Raw genomic sequence first — 19,675 nt, 5'->3', positions numbered from 1 at the left:
TGTAAATTTAAAATTGTTTAAAAACAATTACAACATTTTCACATTGGCCACGTTCAGCAGAACGTTTATTTTACAACCTTTGGACGTTTTCCGAGCTCAGATTGGATTATTCTTTAGATCCAGAGGAATAATCCAATTTGGGCTCAGAAAACTTCCAACAGTTGCAAAATAAACGTCCCACTGAACGTGGCCGTTGTCTTGCCTTATTGATCAATTTGTCCATGTGATACTCTTAATTTGCAATGCGATTGTTGCATCGTACGTTACGAGGATGATGATGGGGAGCCTGTCTCACAAACTGTCTGTCTGTTTTGTCTCTTGACGGAAGCAGATCATGATCATTTAATGAAAAGCGAGGATGATGGATGGTACACGAGCGGCAGAGGTATTGCCGTTGCTGCAAGAACGTTTGGCAATACTACCGGGCGGACGGGATCGCAGGGGGGGACCTGTGCTCCTGTTTCCGAGCACGCCGAGGCGCGAGCGGGCGAAACCCGAGGATTACAGACGTCTCCTGCAGTATCTGTTAGCCATTCCGAGCGATGAGGCCAGGGGTCTGCGGTTCACCGTGATTGTGGATATGCGTGGTACAACGTGGGACTCGGTCAAACCTATTTTGAAGGTTACACCCTTTTCTCGATGTTCTCGCTTAAATGTCGCTTGCCCGCTTGCACAACATTTAATCTGCATTAATATCCTCAGGTGTTACACGAGCATTTTCATCGTACAGTTCACGTAGCTTTTCTTATTAAACCGGAGAACTTTTGGCAGAAACAGAGGACCTCGTTGGGTAAGCAGAAGAAATATAATTTTGAGGTGAGTGGATTAGAAATTTATGTTTGTATCTAATTCTAATTACGCTTGGACTAACTTAGATGTTTGCAAAGTTATCAATCTGTGAAATACATTAATTTCAGATTAATACAATCAGCTTAGAGGCTCTTGTAAAAGTTATAGATCCTTCTCAGCTCACGGCAGATTTAGATGGATCCTTGCAATACGATCATGCTCAATGGATCGATACCAGATTAGTTGTAGAGGATTTTACGTGGCAGGCGGCGGATCTTCTCGATCGATTGGACGACTTGCAAGAGGATCTCAGTCGAAATGACTTTGCTGACGATGTTGCGGGAGCTAAGCACGGAATTGATCTGCATAACGAGATGAAAAAGAAAATCATGAAAGTCCCGGTGGAGGATATCGAAGTTGTTGGGCAACGCCTGCTTCAGCGATTTAACAATAGTTAGCTAACACTTGTCTAACGTTAAAATTTCTTTATTATATAATGTAAACGTATTGTAAATGCGTGTAAACGTGTTTCCAGGTGCAACGGCAACCGGCGGGGAAGGAGGAAGTATTGACAATGGCGCGGCAAGTTGCACAGACTCCGACGGACGAGCCCTGGCCACCCTGGTTATTCAGCATTTGGATTCCGTGCATGCCGCGCAACAGCATCTGTTACAACTGTGGCACATCAAGAAGATGAAATTGGATCAGTGCTTTCAGCTGCGACTGTTCGAACAGGATTGCGAGAAGATGTTCGATTGGATTTGTCACAACCGAGAGGCGTTTCTCGCCAGCTACGTGGAGATCGGCCGCTCGTATCAATTGGCCAAGAATCTGCAGGAGGAACACAAACATTTTACAATGAGCTCGATGAACGTTTACGTGAACATAAATAAGATCCTCACGATGGCTGGCAAATTGCTGGAGACGCAGCATTACGCGGCTGGGCACGTGCGAGCGGTGGCGGGACGTCTGGATCGTGCTTGGAAGGAGTTCGCCGCGGGTCTCGACGAACGTACCGCAGTACTTAGTTTAAGTGTAGTATTTCACCATAAAGCGGAACAGTATGTCGATAACGTGGCTGGTTGGAGTCAAGCGTGCGAGATTAGTAATCTGCCCAGTGAAATTCCAGCGCTTGAAACTCACATTCGCCAACATCAGACTCTTTACGAAGCCATGTGTCAGGCGTATACGGAGGTAAATTTTGTCCTATTCGTAGCAATATAAGCTTTACCATCATTCAACACGACCGATTTCATCGTGATATGTTTGGAATGGACAATTATTGTTTTTGCGTTATTGTAAATCAATCCGACTTTCATTTCTTCATACATTTCTTTTCATTTACACTGTAAGTATATCTGATATTTAACAGGTTTACAATGCATATCAAGCGTTATTGAGCGGCCTGGGTTCAATGCTGCAAGTATGTCATAATGTGAGCGCCCATTCTACAGGGTCGGATACATTTCGCGTCGATTATGTACGAGAAATTCAATTTTTAAAAGCTTTTTGGCGATGGAATCCGTTGCTCGCTTGGTACTTGGGTGCTATTGGAAATATCTATCCGCAAATTTTCTGCCAACGATTAACATTTAAAGTAATTTCCTTATAACCCAGGCGTCTCAGTATTCTCGAACAGATTTTTTTTGTATAGTCGCACGTTTATTTGTCCGTTACCGATATTTGTTACTTTACCAGTATTCGTCATCCTATTGTTGTTTTCTCGACTTTGATTCAAAGTTAAATTTACGTTAGTTATCCCATCATACATATAAAGCTATATATTCGAAATGAACGTTGTATATACGAATTCTTAAGCGGGATTGGGTAAAATTCTTATTTAGGTGCATAGTACCAGTAAGAAGCTTCTTTACCAACTGGATCATCTTGTGCAAGTCTGTAATCAACCGCAAGGAATTGACCATGTCGCCAGAAAACATGTACGTTAATTGGTGTTTAAAGGAACCATTATTGTTGTTTTTCCTTTTTGTCAAAGCCTTCTTCGTGATTACATCCCTGTGTTTAATTTTTTTTAGAAGACAAAGCTTAATTTATATGTATTAAGCTTTTCAAAAAAATGTTTATAATTGAGCGAGATAGTAAGTGCTTTCATCATCCTTTTTTTCCAACTGTTCTTTGCATGGGATAAAAAGGAGGGATTATTCTGTACATGCTATTCAGAGGGAATAAGAATAATATAGAGAAACATGCTTGCTTGTGCTGTAATGATATTATATATAACTTTGTATAAAAAGCTCATTAAAATAACGATATCTAATGATACTGATCGGGATGCATGCAGCATTGTTCAATTAACTAATAATTTATCTTTCAGACCGATTTCCGTATCGTTAATTCACGTTTTGATATCTGATTTATACAGAGCCAAGATGGACACAGCATTGACAGTCATACCGGCACGAGTGGTAATCCAGCAGCTGATTACAGCGAAGGTGCATCTCACGTATTAGCCGTCATTCATCAGATTCTCGGTCATCATAGAGCATTAGAAGCCCGTTGGCACGCTCGCAAAGTCAAGTTGCATCAACGGCTCGCATTAAAGTACGAAAGTAACAAAGCTCGCGTACTGTTGTATCGATATTAACGCACGCAATTATGATTTCCAGATTATTTCAAGAAGATGTGAAACAAGTTCTCGACTGGCTGACGAACCACGGCGAAGTCTTCATTAGGAAAAACACAGGCGTAGGTCGTAATCTGCAGAAAGCACGCGTCTATCAAAAAAGCCACGAACATTTTGAAAATGTTGCTCAGGTGATTTTTTAAATATATACATTTAATATATAATCTGTTACTTTACACATGGTTATATGTTTTTATGAATGTACTTAACGCTTTTTTCGTTTGCAGAACACTTACACAAATGCGACGAAACTTTTGACCGCCGCTGAAGAACTTGCTCACACGGGGGAATGTGCGGCTGACGAAATATATGCAGTGGCACAAGAGTTGGAGGCTCACGTTAGTAGCTTCGCAGCGAGGGTCGAGCAACGGCGTCGTAGATTAGATTTGGCAGTAGTGTTTTATACTCACGAAAAAGAGGTATTTTTATACAAATTTATTATTTACGTCAAACGATAATCTGTAAAACGCGCAGATATTTTTATGTCTGCGTATGCGTGCACGTACGGTGTTATTTTCAATGTGGTTTTGTTTCACAGCTTACCGGTTGGGTAGACGAGTTACGTCAGGAATTGCAGCAGGATGAGGTTGCGGAAAACCTGGAGACAGCGGAAAGACTGTTGGAACAATGCGCGCAGCACAGATCGTCCTGTCTCGAGGCGTGTGCTTCGACAATAGCCCAGGGCGAAGCTCTGTTGCAAGAACTCCGCGAGGCAACCGATGCGCCCGACACAACCGGCTCAATATCGGCGGTGGAGTCGGCCTTGGACAGATTGGCAAGCTTGAGACAAGAATTGGAAGACCTGTGGGCCACCAAGAAGCTGAGACTAGAACTGTGCCTGCGATTACGCGTCTTCGAGCGCGACGCGCTGGAGGCTAGTGGCCAGCTGGAGATGTGGGCGCAGGAGCTGCAGGGACCACCGCGAGAGGGTTCACCCGAGCAGTTGCTGCGCGTGCACAACGACGGAGTCGCCCACATGCAGAATACCGCTTTTCAAATTCTGCATCGTGGTCAAGAATTGGCGCAAGTCTTGGAGGAAGCGGGGGTGTGTATTATGGCGGACGGTCAACATAGCGCGGCGGCGCGGGTGCAAGTGCTTCTCGAGTTTCTGAACGAGAGAGAGTTAGACGCGGAGGACCTCGCGGAAATGCGAAGGGTACGGCTGGAGCAAGCGTCTCAATTACTGCAACTGCAAACAGACGCTTCTCATGTGATTAAGTGGATACGAAATGGCGAGTCGATATTACTGGCCTCACTCAGGATACCGGACGATTTCGAAGACGCCGACCAATTAGGGAAGGAACACTATCATTTTCAACTCGCGATAACCAACACTCACGCATCCGCCGTGCAAGTGAAACACAAAGCGGACGCTCTGATAAGCGGGAATCATTACGATCCCAAAAGTATCAGGGAGGTCGCGGAGGATGTTACCAAACGTTGGCAGCAGCTAGTGACCTGTGCGGAAGAACGACATAAATTAATTACTGCCAGTTTAAACTTTTACAAAACGGTGGACTCGGTACGTTCGGTTCTCGACAGTTTAGAATTGCAATACAATGTGGACGACGATTGGTGTGCCGACGGAGAAAAGGCTGGCGGCATACCGGCGAACATTACCAGACATCAGGAGCAAAAAGAGGCCTTTCTGAAGGCGTGCACGCTGGTACGACGAACCGGTGAAACGTTCTTAAAGTACATCAATCGTAGTTTGCAATTTTATAGCTATCACGCCAATAGCGCCGGTTCCGCGAATAAAGTCAAAAATATTTTGGAGGAGTTAGTCGGTAAGGAGAACAAAGTGCTCGAATACTGGACGCAGCGAAAGAAACGTTTAGATCAATGCCATCAGTATGTTCTGTTCGAACGTAGTGCGAAGCAGGCTCTCGAATGGATAAAGGAAACCGGTGAATTGTATTTAGCGACCCATACCAACGTCGGGAAGAATCGCATCGAGAACGAACAACTGTTGCAAGAGCACATCGAGTTCAAAGGTGCAGCGAAGGAGACGAGAGAAAGAGTGAAATTGTTGATTCAACTCGCTGACAATTTAGTCGAGAGGGGTCACGCTCATGCCGCGGCGATCAAGCAGGCCGTTGCCGAGGTCGATCAGCGATACAAGGATTTCAGCGCGCGAATGGACTGCTACAAAACGCAAATCGAAGGCGATCTGGGTATCCAGCCCGACGAGGGTCTGCACAGAGATCTGTCTATCGACCGGAATTCGGATCCGTTGCTGGAAGAGAAGATCAAGGGTAAAGATCTGAAGGAACTGAACGAGGAGAAGAGAAGATCTGCACGAAGGAAAGAGTTCATTATGGCTGAACTTTTGCAAACCGAACGTACGTACGTAAAAGACTTGGAAACCTGCATCCGTTGCTTCCTGGACGAGACACGATGCGGAAAGGGAAACGTTCCACCGGGTTTACACAGTCGGGAATCGATCATTTTTAGCAACATAGAGGAGATACATCAGTTTCACAGCAATGTATTTCTACGCGAGCTAGAAAAGTACGAAACCATGCCGGAGGATGTGGGACATTGTTTTGTAGTGTGGGTGAGTACTATACGGGTATTAAATCAATATTAGGAGCCGCAATTTTACGTATATATCGTTGCAACATTCGTTTCATTCCAGGCACCTAAATTTGACATGTATGTAACTTACTGTAAGAATAAACCCGAGAGCAATCAACTATTAATAACGCACAGTGGAACGTGGTTTGAGGAATTGCAGAGAAAGCATAGAGTAGAACATCCTATCGCTGCGTATCTAATCAAGCCGGTTCAGAGAATTACTAAGTATCAGCTGCTACTTAAGGACTTGCAGGTATTCAGTATTACACGTACATCTCACAAGCTTGCGATGTTAATTTTAAATCGATCGAGTACATATTATCCTCGTTTTTTTTTCCAGGCTTGTTGCCAAGAGGGACAGGGCGAAATAAAAGAGGGATTAGAAGTGATGTTAAATGTGCCTAAAAAAGCTAACGATGCCTTACACTTAAGTCTACTGGAAGGTTGCGACGTTAGTATAGATGCGCTCGGTGATGTTGTGTTACAAGATTCATTCACAGTATGGGACCCAAAACAGTTGATCAGGAAAGGAAGAGATCGTCACATATTTCTTTTCGAATTGTATCTTCTCTTTACAAAGGAAGTGAAGGATTCCGCAGGAAAGGTAAGCTGCACGCAACAGCTTTGTGTCTTTAGCGTTAAATAAAATTTATCGTGTCGCTCATTTGCTACAACAACGACATAACTAAAAAATTGTCATTGAATTGTTTGCAGTAGAATGGCGAGAATTCAATACACTGAATGAAAGAGCTATAATATATAGCTAGATACTTTTGTTCCTCTATAATCAGTTATTAAATAAAAAAAAATCACATTTATAACATTACAAAATTTCAATGATTCAAAACGTTCAAACTTATTTTCTGGAAACTTTGTTTTCTGAGTTGTGTTATTGTTGTGTTATTGAGCGATATATCAATACCACGTCGTGTCTTTCAAGGTGAAATACGTTTATAAAAATCGCCTGTTGACCTCCGAATTGGGCGTGACCGAGCATATCGAAGGCGACGAATGCAAATTCGCGGTGTGGACAGGACGGGCACCGACTAGCGACACGCGCGTAGTGCTGCGAGCGAACTCGATGGACGCGAAGCAGCTGTGGGTGATGCGGTTACGCGAGGTGATACAGGAGACCTTCTTGGGCAAGAATATGCCCAAGAGCCCCGCTAAAAAGAGCTCCAGTCAACGCTCCAGTAGGGATCTGGAGGAATGCGCATCCTTGGACGAGAGCGTGGAGAATCTCGACCGAAACTCCTTGGCTTCCTTCGGTTCGACTAATACCACCGATTCTGATAAGGTAAAGTACGATTCTTAAATATCAAGCTCTTTATACGATTCGTGAGATCTTACGAGATATATAGCAATAAAGAGATGTATCAGATTTTTACCTAAAAATAGAGTTTGACGATAACTGTAAACAATTTTTGCTATCGCACGAGAAAGATTAAATCGATAAAATTACATGTTATTTAAATATGACGTAGAAGCATGCTTTTTATGGTGATGTAATTAATTTTTGACACGACAGTGTTACTTTCTTATTTGATAAGAAAAAATCGAACAGTCTACAATTACTCTACAATTCTTATTCCTTGAAATCAAAATTTTTTTATATAACTTTAGAGATCATTAGATATACCTTTATATGTTTACCTAATATAAAATCCGGTCTTTATTATTATCAATTATCGTGCAGCAGTGTTCTGCATATTTTTTGATAAATTTTTAGCATGTTGCACACGGGTAATGACCGCTATATCATTTTTACCTCGAAGAACTATTTATAGAACTGCTTCGCTGCAGACCAAGCTAGAAGTTTATGCTCAAAACGATGATTCATCAAAGATTACTACATTACTCCAATCTCGAATAATATTTGTTTCGTCTTGAGCTTATCGTTTTTCGATGATATTTTTATGACAATAGCTTCATCTCACCTTTTCTAACTACTACTATGTATTAGGAAATAACATAAAAAAAGTATACAGTGATCTTTCAAGTTATATAAAAAATTTTAAAGCAAAAGCATAAAAAATTATGCTTTTTGCGATTCACAATTAAATTCCTCTTTTATCCTCAATTACATTTGCTTGTGTAAAAATAGCTTTGACCGCCTTAAAGACATGCAAAGTATAAAATTTCTAAATATCTAATTATCTAAAACTATTGAACTATTTCTGCCTCGATATCTCTCTTTTTCAAGCAAAATCGAAGTAATCCGCGAATAACAGAGAGTCTACGGATCCACGGGAACATCCTATGCGAAGGGCACGGTCGCTAATCATTTCTCACCCACCCTTCGTACCTCCGACCTTTACACACCTCGACACCTCCTCTTCAAGATCCAGAATTGTAAACAACTTCCTTCGACGCTCGTAAAAATTGAGAACTCACGTTCTCGGAACGATCCGCTTCCGAATCGGCGCCTGTTATCGGTCCCGAATGTGCCATACGAGTCCACCTGGTTCTTCGTGAGTTCTCGCCCCCCTGCGACAGGGGGATGGCGACACGACGCGACACGGGGAGAAGGCCGCGGCAGGCCAGTACTCGCGCAGGGTTGGGTGGGGCGCGAGTTGGGTTGGGTTAGTTATAATCTCGTCACTCTCCGCACGGTCGCGGGAGGCCGACGGATCAGTACGGGCGCGACTCCCGGGTCAGATGGATCCACTTAAGGGCCCACCGGTGATCGCGCGTAGCTGGACGAATCGGTAAAAGCCCTGACCTTCTTGCCGGAGGACGGAGAAGTGGGAAGAAGGCAGGAACAACAAGAGAGAGAAAAGGAAAATAACGAAAACGGGCCAGTGCACTGTCGACGATGGCGGACGCGCCGCGCGTCGTCGCGCGCTCCAGGACGTGCCCCGTGAACGATAGCGCGCCGTCCACCACGTCGTTTCTGCCCTCCTGCGCGCCGCGGTCGCGCTCGCGCGTCTGAAGACCGTAAACCCGCAAGGGGGGCCGATTGCAGGGGTCCCCGGAGGGGTTCTCCGAGACCCCCTTTCTATCATGACGTCACCGGCCGGGAAACCGGCGACGATCGCCCAGAAGGCGCGCCGAAAGATCTCTCTGCCGTGGTTCCGCCAGGGCTCCGCGGCACCGCCGCACGTGACCCTCTCCAGGCAGCACACCATCGATACGCCGAGCTCGTTCCAGGCCCGACTTCTGCGCCGTCAACCCTCCCTGGCCCAGGTACCCCGCGAGCCCTTGGACAATCCTCTCGGACGATCCAGCCTCCTCTTTCTTTTTCTTCCTTCGCGGGATTCGTCCCTTCGACCACTCATCCCCCTTCGGCCGGCAAACATCTTTTCCTGGAAGATCGTGTCTCTCCTCGCAGAAGAGATTCATTACGGACGGAACTTCGATAAACTTTGCGCGCTCCTCTTTCGGAACCACAAAAATAGATACCGGACGTTGAGACTCGAATCCGCGAATCGTCGCGATCGAGTGAAATCCTGGGAATTCGCACGAAGAGGGATGGACAGTGCAGAGTTTCCTCGAACGAGTATCTGGGAATCTCGAAGCGTCGGCCGTGGGCGATAACGTAATCTTTCCCGCGTTCCTTTATCGCCTCTATATTTTTTCTCTCCCTCTTTTTTCACCTTGGTCGCGCCGCGCGCGGAGCGGCGCGGCGCAGCGCGGCGCGAGTTAACGACGGAGAGCGAGGAGAGAACTTGGCACGTGGAAAATTCTATTTTGGATCGCGGAATGTACGAAAATCGGGCGGGACCATTCCGGTCGGCCCACGTCGGGCGAACAATTGCGCGTCTCTCGCGCGCGACGAAAGAGGAAAAGGAAGAGAGGGAGCCGAGAGAGCGCGGGAGGGACAGTGTTGTTGATTGAAAACGCGGTAAACGTGCACGCTCGGTCAATATGATACACGCACACGAGGCGGTATTTATAGCAACGTCAAAGTACCGCGGTGTCGTGACATTAGCTATTTTCAAAACGCCGGAATCCGCGTGCGATTTAAAAGCGTCGTCGCGGAAGGGCGGCCGCGCGCGCGCGCGCGTATAAGGGATGAAGAGCGAGGCTGATGAGCGAGCGAGTGACACCCGGGTGACACTGATCCGACGATCAGAATCACCCGGGCGTCAGTAATCGGATCTCTAGAATCTCGCTCCGTCGATCCGCAAATTCAAAGACAATCGGTCTCTCGCGCAGAGCGAGCGAGCGAACGAGGGAGAGAGCGAGAGTGAGAGGGCGGGAGCGAGAGGGCGAGAACGTGCCCCACGGTCGCGCGACGGAGAAGGACGGATCGTATCGACCCGTCTACGCTTGCGTAAGCACGAGAGGACAGGCTCTCTTTCTCTTCCTCTTCGCTTTGCTTCCCTGCTTTCGGTTTATCCCGCACCCACCCTTCTTCACCCTTGCCCGCTCCGCCCTCCCCCCCCGGCCCCCGGCCACCCGTCGCGGTCGCATCACCGCCGCTTTCACGCACGCGCGCACACAGACACATCGCACTCCGCTAATTATCCCATTTCTATATTCGCCCCCTCTCTCCCCCTCTTAACCCTCTCCCCCTCACCCTCTTCTTCCCTGCCCCGGTATTCGCGCGAACATCCAACGTACGTCGACCGTGAATCGCGCGACCCCGCCGCGCAATGTGCCGCGGAATCTATTGAGAATCCCCGATGCGTGCTTTCAGACCGGAGTCGTCGAGATGACGTGGGTGGTCGCCGATCATATGGCCGCGCCGGGTTCGAGGGAGCTGAGCGTGACGAAAGGGCAGCAGGTCGAGGTGTTGGAGAACGGTAGCGCGACCACCGGGACCACCAGCGTGACCAACGCCGGCGAATGGACCCTGGTACGTCTGCCGCTCACGCCTGGACAGGCCGAGCCGGCCGCGGAGGGTCTGGTGCCCACCAGCGCCCTGAAGCAGCCGCCGACCGCCTCCTGCAAAACTTCGCCGTCCAGAAAAGCGTCCACGCAGCAGCAGCAACAGCAACCGCAACAATCGCATCACCATCACCAGCAACAGCAGTCGCATCATCATCCGTACCACCAGCAGCAGATCAATCAAGCAATCGTCCAAGCGCAGCAGCAAACTGCCGTCGGGTCGTCGACCACCGCCAGCACGTTGCCGCCGACCTGCTGCGTCGGCGGGACGCCGGCGACGCAGCAGGCGTCCTCGTTGAACGCGGCGCTGTCGTCCGCGGTGCTGTCGCCGATGCTGTCGGAGGACGCGGGTAAGCGGACGCAAAAAAAAGAGAGAGAGGTAGAGCTGGTCAGTCTGAGGCCTTTGCGTTCAGGTTTCTTATTTCTCGCGAATACACATGACGCTGTAAAAAAAATAGCGGTGTATCGTTGCGCGGTTTCTGCGAAGAAATGCAGAAATCGGAGCGACACCGGACCGAACTGCCGGAAGTCGGTGAACCGCAAACAGGCGCAAAGGCTCGATGACGCAATCGCGCGCTCGCCTCTTATCAATTCCGATAACTGTAAGATAAGTTTGGAGTGAAATTCTAGGGATGTCTTAAACTAAACAATTGGTCTTTTGATTAACAGAGAACACCGGAAGCGACGGCAGCGGGTCAACTAGTACAAATTCACCCGGCAACAAGAGACGGGTTTTCAGCGGGTGAGCATTTAATTAGAAACTTCGTCGTTTAATAAGTGCGCCTTGCGCTTATCTCGAAATGTCATACGTGCAACGATAATCATGTACCACGGTCGTTTCTGTTTATAGACGGAAGTGGCTCCCACCTTCTTTACGCAAACTTAGCCAAGGTAAAGTCGAGAAAACCAATACGGCCGCGCCGACGTCATCGCCTCCTTTGATTGGGCCGTCTTTAAAGAAAAGCGGCTCGGACAAACGCTTTAAATTACCGAGTGGCGTCGAGCACAATCGGCCGGGCAAGGCGGCGTTCGAGGCCGAGGCCGAGGTGCAAGAGGGCGAGGAGGTCAGCAAGGAGGAGGAGGGCGAGGAGCAGCAGGAGGTCGAGGTGGACGTGGACGCGGATGCGGACGTTACGGAGAGCGACGACACGGCGGTGACGAGTTTACAGGAGCAGAATGGTGGGGAAGATGCCGACGACGATCTGGAACTTCCGCCACCGATGAAACCTATAACCGAACCGATACTCGTAGCTACCGCGAATGGTCCATCTGGGTCCACGATACCGAGCGAATTGCCCGGGAAACGAGTGAGTAGTCGATCATACCTGGTTTTTGGAGAGTACTCGATCGCGCTTTCTTGCGTTCTTCGCCGTGTAACCGCTTGCGCTTTCTTTTATACAGTCAGTCAGTCTGTCGGAACGTACGACGAAGATTCTCGATGGCGGCGCGACAACAGCCGATCTCTCGGAGATCGAACAGATCGTCAAGGAACGAATGGTAAGTCCGTTTACGTTATTACATGCACAAGTTTGTGCATTGTACAAAGTACTACTACGCGTATCATAATTAACAGGAGCAACATACAGAAAATCAGGAGAGGCATAGTCTCATGCGAACCCCGAACGGAAAGTCGTTGAGCAACGAGGAGGAGTATTGTAACGCGGCTATTAACGCGGTCGCTTCCGAGGAGGCAGATCCGGAGAGTACCGCGATCGCGAAGCGGCATTTTGTTATTAGCGAGCTGGTGGATACCGAGAGAGATTACGTCAATGACTTAAAGCTGATAGTCGAAGGTTACATGGCACTAATGCGAGATCCCGACTGCGAGATCCCCTTGCCGGAAGATCTGCGCGCTGGGAAAGATAAGATGGTTTTCGGTAACATAGAGGCTATTTACGAGTGGCACAGAGAGTGAGTCGGACCGACCGTTGAAACTTTTTAGCGATGATCACACCGTCGAAACTGTTTACGATCGATGTTTCCTGCTTTCAGCTTTTTCCTCAAAGCTTTGGAACGTTGTTTGGAACGTCCTGAAGAGCTCGGACCGCTCTTCAAACGTTACGAGCGAAAGTTGCACATGTACGTGGTTTATTGTCAGAACAAGCCCGTCTCGGAATACATCGTGTCCGAACATATAGATACTTACTTCGAGGTAAATATTAAAATCGATGAAGTTGGCTACGCGCAAAACGGAAACATTTAAACAAAGAGGCGTATGTGTTGTTGTAGGAACTTAGGCAAAAACTTGGGCATCGTTTGCAACTCTGCGACTTGCTGATCAAGCCCGTACAAAGGATTACAAAATATCAACTTCTTCTACGGGAGGCACTGCGCCTCACTGAGCGAACTCAAAGGTTATCGGAAATCGAAGGCCTCAGAGCGGCGGCTCATGTCATGCGAGTTATTCCTAAAGCTGCAAACGATATGATGGACGTTGGGAGATTACAAGGTTTCGACGTGAGTATTGCCCTTTTTTCACTCCCTCTCGTTTTTACATGGTAAAAACAGTCTCGAAAATCCGTCACGTTTAACTTTCTTCAGGGTAAAATAACGGCGCAAGGCAAGCTGTTGTTGCACGGCCCGCTTCTGGTGTCGGAAATATCAAACTTATCGACGAGAGAAAGGGAATGGCAAGTCTTTCTTTTCGAGCAAAATATCATCTTCAGCGAAACTGTCGGCAAGAAAACGCAATTCACCAGTCCTGTCTACATATACAAAGCACATATTCAGGTAAGATTACTTGTTAATTGGTTCTCACTTCTATCTGCCTATCTTTGTTTCCGGAGGAGGGAAATATCATTAGTACCATTACATTATCGGATCGATGTACACTGTATGTAGGTAAACAAAATGAGTCTCGAAGATTCGAACGACGATCCAGAGAAGTTTATCATCCGGTCGACGGATCCCCGGAACCCTGGGCTAGGATTCTCTTGTAGCATAGCTGAAGAAAGTAGTGGACCGCGCAGGCAGGAGTGGGTAGATACCATCACTGCCATCCTGCAAACTCAGCGCGACTTCCTGAAGGCGATACAATCACCGATTGCCTACCAGAAGGAACTTACCAAAGACCCACTGTAAGCGTCTCTAACACATTGAATTACACACTGACTCTCTTTTAATATCCGATCTGTGAATATTCGTTCCGACATATTTTTGTATATTTTATATAAAAAGAAGATACAATTGCCGTAAGAGCTAGATAATCGTTAGTCGTATCCTAAAAAAAAAAAAAAGAAAAAAAAACCATCGCCTGCTTTCCTCTGCGCCCTGCAGCTCCATTTTTCACCTTTGTCGAAAATTAACTACTTTCAACCGTTTCGATATATCTTAGCGCCTTACATTGTTATTAATATCACACGCTAAAAGATATTTGCACGTATCCAATCATTTTTCTCACATTCCTTTTCTGGATTAAACCTTTATATCCGATGATATTGCTTTCGTAGTACAGAGGAAACAATAACGATGCAGTATTCAACTATATTCCGCGCAGGAGCTTAAAGAGTATCTACACACACACAAACACAAAACACAGTACTTACACTTCTCTATCGGCTTAGTAAGAAATAAAAATACACTTTATACCAGAAGAGTATATGTGCAGGGTGTCTCAAAAGTGATGCATTTATTTTTTAATGACTCATCGCTATAGACGGATTTGAAAGTGATATCTCCTTAGCGAGAGGCGACTGAGCAGCGACAAAATTAAATTTCCGATATTAAATATCTACACGTGACTGGATATTTTTAAAAATTAACCGTTAAGGTGATGTCGCTTTTAAATTTTTGCAAAAGGCCGTCATTAAAAAAACGATGCGATAGCTTTGGAACATACAAATATAATAAATATATATCTTTTCATATTCGATGACGTCTCGGAACGATTGTAGACTTCAGCTATCGCTCTGTATCAGATATATATATACGGAAGTATATATACTTTAGTGTTTTAGATTGCCACGGGCATGCGAGAGTTAATGCTCTTTTTATCGTTTAATGGATCAAAATCTACTCACCCTGTTCCTTAACGTATACTACTCTTCTAGACTCGACTATCTGGTCCCAGGAGCCTATAAACGTGTATTAATCCGTTCCAATGCGCATGCATTATGCGTGCATGTATTGTATGCATATACATATGCACCAAGAATGGGGGCGTATTTTGTTGTTTACGTGCGTTTACATCTCTACACACATGCGGACTTATAAACGATATGACGATATACAGAAGGACCGCGCTACGAGTGCGATGTATTAATAACGTAATAATATATGAAGATATGCAATATATATATATATTTATAATAATTTTAATAACGTTTACAAAAACATGCGCGCGCGCACGAGTCTACATGGACAGATTTGTGGCGTAACAGTATACTGTGTATATATTTAATGCGCGACACTGGAGGACAGTCCGAAGCAAAGCTATAATTGACCCGCGAATCGTAAGAATTTTGTCTAGAATAAATTGTAAATTGATGATTAAGACCGAGTGATTGTGATATGCATCCCCTTTTATCCTCGTCTACTATCTAATACACGCCCGACCCGACTAACCAGCTTCTTTTCTTATAATTTCATCAAGAACACAGTACTGCGGGAAGCAAGTCCAAGTGTATCTACCACGATCACAACCAACCAACCAACCACCTACCTACCTTGCCGCCATGCGTTGCTATATTAAGCACACACTCATCTATTCTTCGACACGTCCGAAAGATCCAAGTTGCTGGCGACGTCGGTTTCCTCCGTATATCCTGGCTAATGTCGAGACTCGTTCCTATCGATCGCTTCGAGATTCCATTCCGTTCGGAAGTCCATTCGACGAGATATCCTGAAAGATGTTTTTTCTTTATTTTTTTTATCATTTAACGGCTACCCGCGGGCGTATCGAAGTGCGCGAGTCTCGACGCGTAGTACTGTGTCTTGGATTTCATTTATGATTTGCTGGCGTACAGCCGTGCCACCGTCACCGCCACCGCTACCACCACGTCCGAACCTGTACGGGCAACCGTGTCGGTTCCTCCGACGCTGATCGTCTCCGGAACGACGAACAAGGGTAACGAGCATAGGAGTCAACCGTTGCAACGCTCGCAAACCGGAGGATTGGAATGCGCGCAACCACGTACGCCCAGCCCGACAAAGAGTAGGCTAACTTTCCTGGAGGGATTTAAGAATACTCTACGCACACGCTCGCCGATTCGCAACAATTCCATCCCGGTGAGCCAATCCTGTTTAACATGGGCTTTACCCAATTTTAGCTGGCGTATGCATACGTTGTCACCCGTGTCAATTGGAATTCTTGATGATTGCAGCAACGGGGCTCTTCCTCTTCTTGATGCCTGTCGCTATCTACCGCTATCTATCGCATTATCTTCTATCGGTGCGACGATTGTTATACCTCTATCATTAAACAACTCTGTCGACTATGAACGATCCACGAACGCCATTACCGTATCTTCTTAATCTTGTGTAACGAGACCTCCATACAGACGTAAAGCAAAAAGCATACGTACACACCTGCGAGGGATAATCGCTAGAAAAATGGAAAGAAAACTCCGAAACCGACCTCTTGTAAACGAATGACTTTTGATTCTGCAAACCCCGTTATCGCTTCTAACACCTTTTTACTCACTATATACTGTGTACTACACTACACCGCTGGTTTCTACCGCTCGTCACCAAACGTTATCGCTAGCACTCCACAGAATCGTCGCAATCGATACCCGCCTCTGTAACAACTACTCTACCGCTGCTATACTGCTGATTCTGTCAAAACCACTGCTACTACTACTGCTGTTATATTTCTTCCTTTACCGGGATCGCTACTATCGTTATTGCCGCTACCATCCGCCGCACTACGGTGCTGGAAGCTCTTCCTGGGGTCGAACTTCCATGTCGCATTCTGGGTGAACGCAGAACGGGGCGTAGCGACGCAAGTTGCATGAAAGCTTAACAACGTGACGAACGTTCAAGAAGACACGCTTGTAACGAAGGGACTGCCTTAGGTCGTTCCAGGTGCACGCGTAAGATTGGCCGCGGATTGGGGAAAGTTACATGCCGGAGACGAGCTCGTTGTCTCGCACCTCGACGGTCCGGGCTTAGTGGTATCCCCCGTGAATACCAAGGACGAGTTGTGGATACCGGCGAGTCTCATTCCGAACTCGGCGATCAGCCGTGCGTGGTCGTTTCGACCGCGGAAGATCGATCTCGCGCGATGTCACGCCGCCGATCCCCGGGAGTCAGCGACGACGGCCGAGGATAAAACGCCGGCTATTCTGAGCAGTCCGACGTCGATACGCGCGACCGTCGGCGAGGTCGTTAGATTCTCCGTCGAGACGCACAACGCGGACAGTGCGACCGTCACCTGGATGAAGGAGGGCGAGGGTCAGTGTATAAGAGAGAACGATCGGTACCAGTTCCAGCGAAGCGCGGGCTTCGTATACCTGCAGATCACCGGTTGCCGAACCTCGGACTCCGGGATATATCACTGTCACCTAAAAGGCGAAACGGGCTCCTGCTCCGTGGGAATTTCTCTCTTCGTCGTAGGTATGTTGATCAGGGATCTCGATATAAGGAGTATCACGATAGTCATGGATAGTCATAGATGATTTAATATCGATCGTGTTTCAGGTGGGAAGAGCGGCACCTCCGCGCGCGTTTTAGGATGCTCGAAGGTGGAGATCGATTGGGACAGGCAGGAGATCGGCGGCGCGTCGTGCAGCATAGAATGCAGAACTCTACCGTCGCAACAATGGGTGCCGATGTCGAGGCTGGCTAACGAGCCGCCCGTTCTACTGGACGTGTCGATGGACGCTTCGTGTAGCTTTCGGGTGGTGGGCGAGGATGGGCGGACGACCTCGCCGTCGATGGTAGTGACCCTGTCGCGGTCGGACACGGGTGGCGGCGCGGAATGGGAGATCAAGCAGTTCGTCGGCAGGTACCTGGAGCTGGACGAACTGGGTAACGGTAGATTCGGCACCGTCCGTCGCGCCAGAGACAAGGGCACCGGTCAGGAGGTGGCACTCAAGCAAATTCCGCTCCACAAACAGTCGAGAATGCTGACGCGCGCGGAATACGACGTGCTGGCCTCGACTCATCACGCCAACATCGTCAGGGCGTTCGCCTTGTTCGAGAATGCGCCTCGGCCCGGAGTGGACACCATCGTCCTGGAGCTGTAAGTATTCAGCGACGATCACCTGGCTAACAAACGTATTAACAAACTCTCTCTCTCTCTCCTCTCCGCAGGGTCAGAGGCCCGATGCTGTTTGCATATCTGAGTGAGAAGACAGAATACACCGAAGCGACGGCGACGCGATACACTTGCCAGCTGTTGTCCGCGTTGCGCTGGTTGCATCGTCGCGGCCGGGCGCATTTGGACGTGAAACCGGAGAACGTCCTCGTTGACCACGAGACGGACCAGGTGAAGGTGATAGATCTGGGGGAAGCGGTCAGAGCTCCCATCGACGAGATTGTGCCGCCACCCGCCGATCTGGAATTCGCAGCGCCGGAGTCGGTGCTAGGTAGACCGACCGGCCCTTACACGGATATGTGGGCCGTTGGAGTTTTTATTTATGTTTTGTTAAGGTATTTTCCTGAAATATTGTTTTATTTGTTCCCTTGAACCTACTATTATTTTTTTTATTGCACCCTGCTTATCCTATTATCCGTGTCTCATCCATCTCTGAATATCTTAGTGGATTGTCGCCGTTTTTGGATGATTCCGTCGAAGAAACCACCGCCAACATTCTCAAATGCGATTTCTGTTTTCCCGACGAATATTTCGAGACGATATCCAGCGACGCGAAGGAACTCCTCGGGAGATTATTGTGCCTGCGTGGTGAGGATCGAGTGAACGCAGAGATCTGTCTTGGTTCGCCATGGTTAAAAGTAATAAACTTATACTTTCATAGTTTCCTCTATTTTAAATAATGATTTACCATTATGTGGCGTCGATATTGCATTGAAATTTAATAAGATATCGTTCTTTCTTCTTGTTAGATATCAACTGGCGCTACCATACCGTCCACTAGAATGGCCGCATTTATAGAACGTCGTGCACACTGTCTTAAACTGCGTCAAGATCATAATGACAGTTTTTATTCTTAAGATTAACAATATGCAGTAAGCATGTTACTTAAAATACATGACAAATTTATATATGTAAATAGCAAAATATACTTAAATGTTTAACTGTTGATGCCTTCTTTAAATTCCGATTGATTTATAAGAACATTTTCTGTCTTTCTTTATTTCATAAAAATTCTCTTTCCACTACAAAAGTTGTCATTAGCACTAAAATTTGAGGTTTGTCCCTAAAAGCTGCTCTTTATTGTTAAACTAGTGTACATACGCTTTCTGTATCTAAAGTGAAATAGGTATATGTTTGAAATATATGTCAAAAGCGAGGAAGCAGATTCTAGTGCAACCTAATACAGAAATAAAATAATAAGTCTATTAGTTGTGTTCAGCGGAAAAAAATAGCTCAATAAGCTTTATCATTTATTACGAATTGTTTCTATAAATACATCAAGCACATCCAGCGACGAATTACGTCCATTTCTACCAATGTAGATTAATTTTATTTGCTTTTTATCTTTTTCTAGTTCTCAGAATTTTTTGTTCATTTCTATCAGTGCAGATTAACTTTAATCTCGATTTAACTTTTTATTTTTTTCTAGTTCTAAGAATATAAATATATAAAAAAAGGTAATAAATTAAAGTGAGATTAAAGTTAATCTGCATTGAAGAAATAAATATTAGAAAAACGTTAAAATGTAAGTTAAACGAAATTAAAATTAATTCAAATTAAATCGGCATTGATAG

At 46.5% G+C, this 19,675-nt stretch overlaps 1 protein-coding gene across 5 annotated transcripts in view; it reads left to right on the top strand.

The window, feature by feature from the left end:
- LOC112466713 (triple functional domain protein) overlaps positions 1 to 19,047 on the top strand; it is a 24,946-nt gene extending 5,899 nt beyond the window's left edge. The window contains exons 2-28 of one of the 5 annotated variants that reach the window (XM_025034961.1): positions 332 to 622; positions 703 to 816; positions 918 to 1,242; positions 1,325 to 1,983; positions 2,162 to 2,269; positions 3,173 to 3,351; positions 3,417 to 3,564; positions 3,661 to 3,852; positions 3,972 to 5,990; positions 6,072 to 6,263; positions 6,351 to 6,614; positions 6,951 to 7,307; positions 10,653 to 11,193; positions 11,513 to 11,585; positions 11,694 to 12,150; positions 12,245 to 12,340; positions 12,417 to 12,754; positions 12,836 to 12,995; positions 13,073 to 13,300; positions 13,385 to 13,573; positions 13,685 to 13,920; positions 15,808 to 16,069; positions 16,858 to 17,398; positions 17,483 to 18,026; positions 18,098 to 18,436; positions 18,547 to 18,739; positions 18,851 to 19,047. In XM_025034961.1, the coding sequence (XP_024890729.1) occupies positions 359 to 622; positions 703 to 816; positions 918 to 1,242; positions 1,325 to 1,983; positions 2,162 to 2,269; positions 3,173 to 3,351; positions 3,417 to 3,564; positions 3,661 to 3,852; positions 3,972 to 5,990; positions 6,072 to 6,263; positions 6,351 to 6,614; positions 6,951 to 7,307; positions 10,653 to 11,193; positions 11,513 to 11,585; positions 11,694 to 12,150; positions 12,245 to 12,340; positions 12,417 to 12,754; positions 12,836 to 12,995; positions 13,073 to 13,300; positions 13,385 to 13,573; positions 13,685 to 13,920; positions 15,808 to 16,069; positions 16,858 to 17,398; positions 17,483 to 18,026; positions 18,098 to 18,436; positions 18,547 to 18,739; positions 18,851 to 18,958 (9,126 nt within the window). In that variant the 5' untranslated portion in view covers positions 332 to 358 and the 3' untranslated portion in view covers positions 18,959 to 19,047. Of the gene's footprint in view, positions 1 to 331; positions 623 to 702; positions 817 to 917; positions 1,243 to 1,324; positions 1,984 to 2,161; positions 2,270 to 2,633; positions 2,730 to 3,172; positions 3,352 to 3,416; positions 3,565 to 3,660; positions 3,853 to 3,971; positions 5,991 to 6,071; positions 6,264 to 6,350; positions 6,615 to 6,950; positions 7,308 to 10,652; positions 11,194 to 11,512; positions 11,586 to 11,693; positions 12,151 to 12,244; positions 12,341 to 12,416; positions 12,755 to 12,835; positions 12,996 to 13,072; positions 13,301 to 13,384; positions 13,574 to 13,684; positions 13,921 to 15,807; positions 16,070 to 16,164; positions 17,399 to 17,482; positions 18,027 to 18,097; positions 18,437 to 18,546; positions 18,740 to 18,850 lie in introns of those variants that run through there. The other 4 variants (XM_025034962.1, XM_025034963.1, XM_025034964.1 and 1 more) reach the window with 4 other exon arrangements.
- Positions 19,048 to 19,675: the final 628 nt, after the last annotated feature.

The sequence above is a fragment of the Temnothorax curvispinosus genome, unplaced genomic scaffold (genome assembly GCF_003070985.1).
Source record: "Temnothorax curvispinosus isolate PA1 unplaced genomic scaffold, ASM307098v1 QBEX01016509.1, whole genome shotgun sequence".
NCBI lineage: Eukaryota > Metazoa > Arthropoda > Insecta > Hymenoptera > Formicidae > Temnothorax > Temnothorax curvispinosus.
This window is presented reverse-complemented; position numbering and strand designations above follow the sequence as displayed.